At 35.6% G+C, this 12,897-nt stretch overlaps 1 protein-coding gene across 3 annotated transcripts in view; it reads right to left on the reverse strand.

Moving 5' to 3' along the window:
- Positions 1-1,306: 1,306 nt before the first annotated feature.
- LOC149281321 (Kv channel-interacting protein 4-like) overlaps positions 1,307-12,897 on the reverse strand; it is a 156,255-nt gene continuing 144,664 nt past the window's right edge. For all 3 annotated transcript variants that reach the window (XM_089499410.1, XM_089499409.1, XM_089499408.1), the window contains exons 3-8: positions 8,654-8,723; positions 6,805-6,875; positions 5,190-5,297; positions 4,280-4,384; positions 3,995-4,057; positions 1,307-1,354 (exon numbers count right to left, since the gene is read on the reverse strand). In XM_089499410.1, the coding sequence (XP_089355536.1) occupies positions 1,307-1,354; positions 3,995-4,057; positions 4,280-4,384; positions 5,190-5,297; positions 6,805-6,875; positions 8,654-8,723 (465 nt within the window). The remainder of the gene's footprint in view (positions 1,355-3,994; positions 4,058-4,279; positions 4,385-5,189; positions 5,298-6,804; positions 6,876-8,653; positions 8,724-12,897) is intronic.

The following is a 12,897-nucleotide window of genomic DNA, read 5'->3' on the forward strand; positions in this document are numbered from 1 at the left end:
ACCACATGAACTTATACATAGTAAAGATCATTTTTATTCTAATCAGCTGCTATGGCTTACAGTACATAAACACACCAGAATATTCGCTGATGCTTATCACATTTTTTCAATATGAAGTTTTATATCTGCGGACAGCATTGTTATTTTTTTCTGAAATTGACGCTTTGGACATGAGACAGTGTTTATTTGGTGATGAACTAAAAATGATGCCTGTGTCTATCAAACACAAAGGATCTCAATAAATCACAGTGTCTGCTATTTAGACCTGTGATAGTGGCACTAATGTCAGAATCCATAAGAGCTGTCCCAGTTTCCTACATGTGCAGAGAAACAACAGATTATCGTAGGAAACTTGGCTGATACGCATGGTAGCTGATACGGTCATTTTACTTACCTAATCGGATTTCTTAAATTCCATTGGTATTAATAGGTAAAAGTATTGGGCTGAGATGGAAGGTGTAACCTTTGACTGCATTTGCAGTCATGTGGTATGAAATCTGGTATATTTGGAGCATAATAAATAATGCTGCTGGGCCAAGGTGGCACCATATTTTGTCTTCCAACTATTCAAATCATTTATTATTACTGTTTATTAATGTAGTAGTTAAAAAGTTAATTTTCTTCCCCCAATAAGTTAATTTAAAATAATACTATACTGGAACAAAATACATTCTTCAGAACTTAATTGGAAAAAGACCACAGCTTTTCTTATGAATGAGTATTTGTCAACTTTTATCATAAGCAAGCGAAAAATCATAAATATCATGAGGACCATTGGCCAAACATATACTGTTTAGTTTATTATGTTTTTTTTTTTTGTTTGTGACTTTTCTAATTTCAGGCACATTTTATGGAAAGATAATAGAGAACACTTTACCTCACTGTCCTTTATATTTGTACTAAATGTATGGTAAGAAGCCAGTGATGTAACTTACCATAGTAAGCAAGGATCAGGCAGTTGTCCGTCATAGCATGAAATACTGTGTTTTATAAAGTACACTGTTGTTAACAATTTATTAATTACTATAAGCTAATATTGGCCACTTTTTAAATAAAGCGTAGTGAAAAAAAACTATGGTTTGCGTGAAAATGCAAATGTCCCACTGTATGCCATTAAAACTGATTTTAGAAAGGCGTCAGTAAAAAAAAAAAAACAAACAAAAAACACAATCCAAAAAGCTGTTTTGCATAATATATGACTTAGTATAAAGCTGAACAGTCTATTTATGGTAAGATGGAAATTGCAGCTTCAAATCATTGACAAAAATAGATCGAATGTCTTTTCTTCATAGCTAAGACACGTGTGCTAAATCAGATTTTCAAACAGCTGCATAGAGCACATGATATTTTCATCCTGTAAAGAAAAAAAAAAGTTATTTAGGATAAATTGCCTTTTGATTGGGAAAACATTTATTTAACTCTTTATATCCTCATTTAGGCTGGTTCTGTAAGAGTTAAGTTTTGTATGAATATACAGTATATTGGGGTTACCAGCAATCCTCACACACGCAGGTCTGTCCACAATATGTATGACGTCATATAAATGTATGTTCATGTTACGTTGGGGGTGTTTTGACATGAAACTCTATCCATTTTACTTCCCATCTCTCACTTATTAAAATGCAGAGCGCCTCATTTGGGTATAATTCATGCATAGCTGCTGGCAGTCCTGATCATCACCACTCCTTTTGGAACATCAAACAGGAACAGAAGCCTGGTTATCAGAATAGTTGGCAGCTATGGCAACACGCATGGTGACAATTCAAACAGTGCTGTGAAAAAGTATTTGCCCCTACCCGATCTTTGGCGGCAACAACTTCAATCAAATGTTAGTGATAACTGACAATGAGTCTTTTACATCGCTGTGGAGAAATCTTGGCTACACTTCTTGGCAGAATTATCTTAATTCTGACCTTACTTTATGTCCTGCTCATTGTGACCAGCCCCACAATGATAAGGCTATTATAGGTATTATAATTATTTAATTATGTTTATCCATCAATCTCATCTGATACGAAAGGAGACATTAATAGGTTGTTACCAGAATCTGCTGGAACAAACCAAATGGCAAGTGATTGAATCGAGACTGCTGCTGCAGTTTAATGCTGATAAATGTAAAATAATGCACTTGTGACAGAGAAAGTGCAAGGCAGAATATGGCACTGGAGCAGTGTTCTGGCGGTGACAACAGAAAAGAGGGACTTTGTAATAATGATTTCAGACAATACAATAAAGCGTGTAAAAAAGCAAACAGGGTGCTGGGTTATAGCGAGAGGCATCAGTAGCAAAAGGAGAGAGCGGGTTCTGCTACTTTTACAGATCACCGCTCAGACCTCACCTAGAGTATTGCCTACTGTTCTGGAGACCCCATCTCTGAAAGGATATTGACATGTGGTAATTGGTTTGCAGGGAGAAAATATCAGGATAGACTAAGGGATCTCAATATGTATAGCTTGGTGGAAGAAAAAGAGAGGGAGGATGTGACAGAAAGATTTAACAAAGTACATGATGTTTATTTCAAAGCAGTAGAAATGTTAGAACAGGTGGCCCACAGTCTAAAACCAGACAATAAATAGTTTGAGATGTAAGAAGGTTTTACATTAACAAAAGAATGGTAGACAACTGAAACAACCTCCAAGTGGCAATTTAAACATGCATAGGAAAAGCATAAAGCTATCCTGAATCCAAGATAAGAACAGGGACTGATTACCTTACATCAGGAACAATAGGCAACTAGGTGGACTAACTCTTTATTATCTGCTCTGAAATTCAATGTTTCTAAACGGAAAATGGTTCTTTCAAGGTTTACGTGATGTTCTTAACCTGATACAGGGAAAAACATAAAATGTTTGAGCTCTGCTAAGGTTTATTTTCTTAATAGCTAAGTGGAAGAGCACCTTTAATATTGTTAAATATAACAAAGCCAATATAACAAAGCAAAAAAAATGTTTGGATGAAAGCTGTGAACATTTGCTGCTGAAATGTTTATTAAAATTGTCAAATATTGCATTTGAGGGAGGTGTAGACTTAGTGGAGTGTAGGTATATCCTTTTGCCACATTTACATTTTCAAATATAGTTTTTATTTGAAAGGTGTTTGAAAGATGAAACAAAAACAGTCCAACATTATCTCTCTGGGCATTTAGAGTATCTTAATGGAGAATATAACCGGAAAAAATAGCAAAACAATCATGTTGGAGGCACTCAATGCAGGGCATACCCTGCTAACAGTTTTATCGCCCATGGTGGCTCCACTAGGAAAAACTGATATATACGGAATATGGAAAGGTAAAAGTCAACAGCACTGCCAAACAATTGCAAAGCTGTACGCGATGTGTATGGATTATATAGAATTTGAAACCCTACACATAATCATACCGTAATGCATAATGTAATACAAAATTGCATCAAATTGAAGCGTTGACCGTTAACGCTAACCATGCATTCTTTACATCCATTAAATAAAATTAAGGTTTAGAAGGGTAATTTAATGAGGCCTAGAGCATCTTGACTGGTTTCCTTAATGGGACACTCCTATGCAGCCCTACCAACAAAAAAAGCATGCTGAAGTAAGTATTTTTATATGTAAATAAATAAAACAAATCACCTTTAGGAGAAACTGCAGATCCAGAGCTAGGTGCAGGAAAGAAGCAAATGCCTCTAGAGTGATTCTGCAGAACTACTCCGTGCATTTGAAACGGAAACCAAATGAACATTTAAAGCAGGGGTTCTCAAACGGCGGCCCTCCAGCTGCTGCAGGACTACATCTCCCATACTCCTCAGCCAGCCCCTTAGCTGAAGGAGCATTATGGGAGATGTAGTCCTGCAGCAGCTGGAGGGCCGCAGTTTGAGAACCCCTGATTTAAAGGGATCACTCAGCTATCAAATGCATGTGTATATGATGACTGGAGTCCCCCATTAAGGATTATTTTCTTTTTTTAAATACAGTAATTAAATTAATTTAAACAGATTTAGTCCATGCTTGTGTTACTTACTTTTTGACAGCTTTCTATGAACTCCTCTTTAGTAACTACTCCATCTTTATTAATATCCATTTTCTGTAAAATAAAGTAAAAATGAGTATGGAAATATAATAATTTCCCAACAAATACCTTTAACTTGTTATATGGAAAATAGCATTTTGATTACACATTGTGCTATTAACACAATTACAAAATGCAAATACACAAATGGGTAGAGATATCGGATATAAGTTTCTTGTCTTTTTTATTTGAGATAAAGTACTTAGAATCTTTTCCCTACTTCATATAATTCCCTACCTGGAAGAAATTCTCCACATGTTGTTTTGGTGTTTCCTCTCTAACAACAGGATAGGTGTATTTGCCCATCATGTCATAAATTGCCTTCATTATATCAAGCATTTCCTGTTAAGAATAATAAAAAGTCTGTCTTTGAAATTGAAACTGTGAAGTATATATAATTCTCATCTACAAACTATTTTCTTTATAGTTTTTGAACATTAACAAAACCAAATATAATATATATATATATATATATATATATATATATATATATGGTGTGTATATATATATATATATATATATATATATATATATATATATATATATATATATATATATATATATATATATATATATATATATATATATATATATATAGCGTTATTCAATTGGCGAGGAGACATAAGAAATCTCATTTAACAATACATTATACAGGGTTAGCCAAGCTCTTCCTGCAACAGAAGCTCTTTGGGGTTTGGACTTTCATAATGGTTATTGAAGCCAGGCAGTTGAGAGCACAACACTCTTGAAAATGTTCTTGACAACTCTCTTTATGGAATAAACCCTTTTATGAGACACTTTATGAGAGGTGGACAAGCCAACCACGGCATTGCATTAGTTTTGCTCACAAATGGCTGATCGTAAAACCAAAGGGGAAGATGCTTTTAAAACACCTTAGCTCTGGCTGCATGACTGGGAAAAAATAGGCCATGGTGGCTGGGCAATGATAGTTTTTCCATATGTACCCTTCATAAACTCAAATTCATAAATAAAAGCCCAGGATCAAGAAGTTAAATGGTGGGCAAATGGAGCACAAGAACAATCATTTGGAGACTTGATCACCCATTAAAACCAAATATTTTAACATTTAAAGTTTCACATATTAGATAAATAGCCGCTATTATTAGTTATTGCATTCAATACTTACGTCTTTAGTTATATATCCATCTTTGTTGATATCGTATAAATTGAATGCCCAGTTAAGCTTTTCGTGCACTGTCCCTCGTAGCAATGTGGAAAGACCCATTACAAAATCCTACACAAGTGGAAAGAAAACAAAAAGATCATTGTTTCTTCCTTTTGATGTTTTAGAGGAACAACATATCAAAGAAAAACCTTGGACGGAACATCTAAAGACGCCAACATACAATTATCACTAGTGAACATTTCATGTGTTCATGTAGGTAACTAAACAATTATTCTTCTCAACATCGAGATAAAATTAAATTACGTGGAAATATGAGGCCTACCTTTTTATGGACACATATTGGTGCTCACAGGGCACGTCCTTAAACGTCCACCACAAAATGCTTTACTGCCTACCCTTATATTTGCCTCACGCAGGGGTAATAAGGTGGAGAGAATACTGTGCATGGATTCTACTATTCTCATGCATATGGTTCATGTGGTTTACATAATTTATTTAGTCTGTTGGTAAAAAGAGAAATCCAGTAACATTGGGGGAAAAAAGCCGATTCATATTCCTCCTAAAACTCATTTGTGATTGATTGGTGTTATTTACTGAAATGGTCTTCAAAGAAACATGCTTTTAACGAGTAAATATGTTAGAAGTATTAACTGTCACACACCGGGAGAGCCACTTAATCAAGCAGAATTTGTAAAGAGTGATTCTCCGCCAAAATGTGCTTGTACAATGATGAGAAGAAACTATAAAGAGGGTGCTGAAAGAAAACATTGATGTTTATTGATGGCCATCGTTATACGGAATAAAGAACTTCCAATACATTTCTTTCCAGATTCATGATTCTTCAACAGCATCATAAATTCAATCAGCTTGCGGATTAAACATTACACATTGCTTTGTCCCCTGCCTGTCTTCAGCTGCTTCAGATTCTAGAATAGAATGACCACACTTCTCAATTGTATATGAGAAATGATCAGGACTGATAAGGCATACAGATGTTTAAATTACCGTATATTAAAAAAAATATACGCTCTACGTGAAGTCTTACATTTCAGTGAAACCAAGCTATGAGAATCTTAGACAGCTACAAAAGCAACTGATTCATCTGAATTCACAGCTGTATTCCAAAGAATTGGACTTTTGGGGCCAGCTTTACTGGAACTTATGGTTAAATCCAAAGGTTGATGCCTGAGACAGCCAATGCATGGCACATAAAACAGAAACAAGGAAAAACTGTGAAAAAGCAATACTTTAAACTACACGTAATACAATTCTCCAGGACAGACTTTGAAGGTTCTTCAGATTCTACTCTGACCCATGCCAATGCCGTGCAACCTTATACATGGACATTTCAATGCACTTGAAGGACAGATCAGCTAATAAAAATCAATGTATGCAATATATTCTTCTTTTTTCTTATTTCCCCAGTTCACATGCATAGACAGAAACATAACATTTGACAGCAGATAAATGCCATTCAGCCAAACCAGTCTGCCCATTTGTCCTGGTGTAAATGTTGCACGCCATTCCCTCGGCAAGGAACCAGTAACAAAGCAAATAAAAATTGGAAATTAGGACAAAATAAACACTACGACTGTCCAGATATTGTATTACGTACCTCAAAACTTACAGATCCGTTGTGGTCCGTGTCAAAAGCATTAAAGAGAAAGTGTGCGTAAGTCGAAGCATCTACAATTAAAATAAAAACATTGTAAATTAACTTTATGACATGGTTAAGATACAATAACATAAAAATGGGAACATGCCAATTTTCTGGCTCATTAATTATGAAACTAAAACATTTGAAAAATACATGTTTATAACTATATTGTAAATGTGGTGTCTATTAAATATATGATGGTTAACTATATTAAGATACCTATGGTGGTGGCCATTGTTTTTATTGAATCGTCTATATTGCAGACAAAAAAGCTTTAAATATATGGTTCAGAGCATCAATGTAAAAGACATTAAGATAAGATTTGTAACTTTAACATCCAGAAGATGGAGACAAAGAGCACTCTTTAATGCTAACCATAGATGTTTTGTCTTAAGATACAGAGAATCGCGTATAAATGAGTGGCTTTATGATGTATGCTTTTTATTTTATTGTTTGCATCATTGTTATGGATGAATATTGTTGCTCTTGGCACCTAATGTAGGGTCAAAGGTCCTGCCTGGTGTTGATGTCTTATCCACTTCGGGAAATGGACTGGGGTTTGGGGCATCGCCACCAAGAGGTTCAAGTGAGCTATCAATCCTGCCCCATGAAAGTTACTGCCCTAACTAAAATTGACCTGCGTGTGAGAATTCATAGCTTAGGCCACCTCCTCGATTCATAAAGAGATGTAGGCCTTGCTTAGGCTTTGGATCATGGAGTTAAAGGTCAATAGAAGTTAAGATGATACTTTCCATGGTGGTGATATAAGTCTACTCAGGGTTCTCTCCTTCAGATAAAACTATTTCTATCTGAAGAAGATACCTCTGAGACCCAAAAAGCTAAAGACTCTATCTTTTCTTATAGCTATGTGTATTTCCCCATTGGCTGACCAAAACCCCAAAAATAAGGAAAACAACAGGATGAGGCATCTACCCTAAATGGACAGTTTAGTGTCCTATGCAGCCTCATCAACAAAAAAATTATATTGTAGCATTCTGTAAATACTTTTAGGAGAAGCTGCAGCACACCCCTTATCACACCCCCTGCAAATTATATAGCTCGAAGGCAGACAGGGCAAGAAACAAACGCATAGAGGGAATTCTGCAGAACCCCATCAATTTGCTAGAAGGAAAACAGTGATGTTTAAAGAGACCACTCACTTATAATATGTATTAAATTGTGTGTGACCCATTATAACACAATAAATAATAATAATAATAATAATGTGATGACTGGAATATCCCTTTATGTCAGCTTTAATATAGTAGAACACAAAATACAGCTTATTATGAAGTCCACCACTTAAAACTCCTGGCAAGTGGAATATATGGCTTAAGAAACGCAGGAATGAAGAAGCATTAAAATCCACAAAAGTGAGACACATTTTAAAAGTTATCAAGCAAAATAAACTTCTTATTCAGCATATCCTCTGGCCCAAAGTTACCATTCTTAAGCATAAATTCCTTCCATTTAAAAAATCACAATTAGTCTTCTTTCAAAGAGCCTTGAAAGCATGAATTGCGTATTCTCAGGAAATCAACACGTTGCGAAGTGCCAATGTTGTTACTATTTAACATCTGCTGCTTGCATTATTTACATATTTCCACTACTGTTAACAGTATTACAGACACGATAACTTCTTACATCAGCAAGCGCTGGGATATAACAGTGGCAAACATGCCCTTATGTTTTTTGTAAACACTTTGTAGTATGTGCTCGTACGCAAAGCATTCCCCCAGAAACAGCTTGTTAGTGTTTATACAGTAGAATTGTCAACCACATAGTTGTAATTCCTTGTTTAACTTACCTCCTTGTGGGAAGAACTGTGCGTAGATATCTTTAAAGGTTTCTTCGTTAACCACCCCACTGGGACATTCCTGAAGATATGGAGATAAAACGATTAAAACGTTTCTTAATGTACACAATTCTGATTCACAAGCAGTTGCCGTAACAAATACCGGCCTTTGTTTTATCATCGGAACACATAGAAACGAATTCTACTATCATCATTTTTAAGATGTGATTTTTAGGAGAATCCACCAAATCAATTCAGATTGCTTAGTTCAGCACTCTACAGTTCAAGGTGCACCTTAATGTAGATATTCAGAGTTTGATTACATGAGAACAAGGGGACGTAGTAGTGAAATAGAAATGCTGGCGGTTTTAGTTTAATTTAATTCCTACTTGTCCCCATATGCCTCTGTTCCATCTTCTATGGTCAGTCATTATCATCTTCTCTTTCTTCAAGGATATGTCTTTGCATTCTCTACTCCTTCTCTCCTGTTAAGCATTTCCTTCTAGGTCACACATTTTCAGCTGTCACTCAGCTTTGAGTATGCATGAGTTTCGTGCTTGCTTACTAATATTTCATATAAGAGCTGATACATTCTAAGGAACCCACAAGTACCTCTGCCTGTTTTTGGAGAGAATGACAATCATGTTTTTCAATGGTAACTCTCAGAACAACAAGGGGTCTTTAGTGGGGATCCCTGGCTCTCTGGTCCTTCAGTAGTGACCATATGAAGCTCCCATGCAGAACTAGACATTCCCGGTGGAATAATCCAAATGCCTAATGATTTAAGTAAATTAGAACAATGGCCGAAAGTGTAGTAGCTGCAGCTGAAGATAAACAATGTAAAAATTGTGTTATTACAATTATTGTTACGTTATCATCATGTTAATAAACACTTTGCTCTATTTTAAACCTAATGCTGCATCTGGGGTCTTTAATAGGAAACCTGGCGTTCCCCATCTTAATAAATAGTTTGCAGGACTGATTTAGGTTTGAATCCGGAAAAATGGGCAGAACAGATGGGCCAAAAGGTTCTTTTATGAGATCAAATGCTATGTTTCTAAGCACTTACTATAATATTGAACTCCTGAAAGTGGAGGAAAAAGAAATTCCACAAAGCAACCAGTCAGCAAAGAGGTATTATTGGATACCCTCAGCACAGGGATGAGGCCAATCATGGGAGGGCCACCTCCCTTCTTCCAGGGAAAGGCGACAGATGCGAGGGAAACTTACTGTTGCATTGTTATCATAAGAGGATCAGCAACTAATTATAAAAGCATGTCCCACCTTTGTGTTATTCAGTAGGGACTGGCACAGGCAGTAGGGACTGGCTTAATTTTTATTGTATTTGGTCACCCGATGTTTACCCGGGGACACCTCTTCTGCTGCTGCCCACTAGCTCTCCCATTCACAATACAAAGATCTCTCTGTTACATACCAGCGTTCTGTCCTTTGGAGAACATCAGCTTCTGTGGCATGGTTTGCACAAGTTAATGGTGCATATAGTGAAATTGTCATCTGAAAACAAAATTGCTGGCGTGGATTGACAAACCAGTGTCAACACACACTACATGCACAAGACAAACGTGTTTCCACAGGTGGCTTTTGGAACATCTGTTTCTCTAATAAAGCTCGGAATTTTCAATGAATGCATGTTTATATAAGAGTATATGTCTTGTGCTGATCCATATATTAGATTTTATTGTCTTTACGTCATGCCTATGAAAACTTATTAGGAGTCAAATAAGATTTACTATATTTTATATCGTGATTTTCTTTTCCTAAATTAGATTGTTCTCAGAAGAACATCTTTCACTTGCATCCCTCCCTTTTACGTTCATATGAAATGTCTTTCACCTGCAATGCAGGAAGAAAAATAGAGAAGCCTCAAGGCCTTAAGAGTCTGACATTAAACAACAAGCCTGACATTTTTTTCAGTCAGTACTACTTAAAATTCATTGGAGAATATTTTTAAGGACGTAGTGGTGTAGATGTGCTTTGCTTGGAGATCAAATATTTAATCTACCTCTAAAACCCTTTACCTTGATTTAAACTTGCTCACGTAAGAGTGTGAACATAATTAGAATGTACAGGTCAGCGCATTCTACCGATGCCTGCAGAATTTACTGCATTTGTCTTGCTTGGCTGTTATTTTCCATACTCCTGTAACATTTGCCCTCTTTGTGACATTGCATTTTCCTGTGTTACCAAAAGGCTTTTTTTTTTTGTATTTTACAAGTGATTATCATGCTATGTTTTTTTATATATGGCATGCAACTTGGAAATATGTGCTCCTTGGGGAAAATGTCAAACGTTAATACGTTTTAAAAATAAAGAGTTAAGATTTAGAAAGGAAGATATACCTTTATTTAGAGAATTGATCAATAATAAAAATTACAGCTGTTTTTTATTTTAGGATGCTCTTTAATAACTAAATCGTATTCCGTAAACTATAAAAAAAAGTGCAAGAAAAAGATTCCATGTAAAAATTATTAAATGTTGCTAAAGGGTTAAAGGGAAGGAGGGGGAGATGAGTCATTGGGGGGGGGGCAAAGGTGTATAATGTTACAAAAGAAATTGGATAAAGGGTCCTTGAAAGGAGATATATGTAAAATAGACTAACATGAGTGCCTAAAGAGAAGAGACGAAAAAGGCTGTGGGTGGAAACGGAAAGGAGCTAAGAAACGGGGAGTAAGGGGTAAAGAGAAGAGATGGAAGAGAGAAAGAAAGGATGGAAGAGCAGATCATTAAATCAGGGGTGATAAATTTAAAGTAGAGTAAGAAAATTAAGATTAGGGCACATGAATATGAGTCAATTGGAGCAGCCACCACCTAATTACTGTACATGAAAAGATTAAATACACTTAATTCTGTAATGCTTGATGCACCTTTGGAGTATTTTAGTATGTACGGCAGTGGGTTCCAGCAGAAAGCTAATCGCTTTGATAGGTATGCATGGACCATAGAGTATATAGCAAGTTAATCTCTAACATATTTCAAAATAATAATAATCAAATTTGTAGCCATTCATCTTCTGGTGCCAAGGCGATAGAGCTCCCTGTAAAGATTTGGCTGGCCGCTTTACACTATTAAATGGCAAACTGCTCAGAATATTTACATAATTTTATAACTCTACTGCACCCAAGACTATTTCTCCTGTTTTTATCTTTAATAAATGCAAATGCATTTTTTGATTTACTCCTCAGGTCCAAGATCGAAAAGTTTTGCTGGAAACAGGGATTAACACATGATACTTGTAGCTGTCGTCTCTCAAGAAAGCGGGAGTAATTCAACCCTTGATAAATGTGTTTCCAGATTATCATCAAGAACTTATACTTTTAAAAGTAATTGAAAATGCCGCTCATAATAAAAAAACAAACAAAATGAAAAGTGTTATCACGTCGACCAGGTTAAGATCAGTTTTTAAAAAGAAATTCATACCTTTACGTTGTATTTCTTTGTATCGTTTTGACAGGAGAAAATATTTCCGCTCCCTTTTGTAGCAAGAAAATATATGGGACACTCGGAGGAACTTATTTATTTAACGTTTGAAGCACTAAATTGTATCACCTTTTATTTTGGTGGAATGACGCATTATTTACCTTTTGAAGGATTTGTATGTTTCGAATGACGCAAAAATGCACGAAACGTTTTATGTGCCAAGTTTTAAAAAGAGCTTGTGTTATTACTTTTTAACCTGATTTCATTTTAATTATTGTTTGTTTTTCTCAGTAATTTGGGGAGATGTTTGCGTTTTCCACATACATAAATACGTTGTTGAATAGACAGCGGTCACTAATTTCCAGTCACTCACATCAATAATAATTAGTACTGATTAACATTGCAAGAAGTATGTTTAGCTGCAGAGGAGTCCATTCATTTATGGGACCCCATCAGAAATGAAGTCTATGTATCGCGTTCCATAGTGTCCCTTTTAACGGGGCGATTCGGCTTACACTGAACAATCTTTTCTCTAAGAAACCTAAAGAATTTAAGAATTTCCTGTTTTGCTATCTTCCTAACAGTCTTCTTACCATTTAAAAAAAGACAACGTGGGGTCTTTAGGTTTAATTTAGGGATGGGAGTGATGAGGATGATGAGTATGAATTTTATGATAGTACATTTTTTTTCAAATGTCGGGCCCCAAAATGAGAGGTGCGTCTTAAACATGGGAAATACGGTACTTCTTATTTTATTTGTGTCCAATCATATACATTCAGCATGATTTAAATATCACATATGGATTGTTTCTGATAAAA

The sequence above is a fragment of the Sceloporus occidentalis genome, unplaced genomic scaffold (assembly GCF_023333645.1).
Source record: "Sceloporus occidentalis isolate IW3139 unplaced genomic scaffold, rSceOcc1.0.p SCAF_135, whole genome shotgun sequence".
NCBI lineage: Eukaryota > Metazoa > Chordata > Lepidosauria > Squamata > Phrynosomatidae > Sceloporus > Sceloporus occidentalis.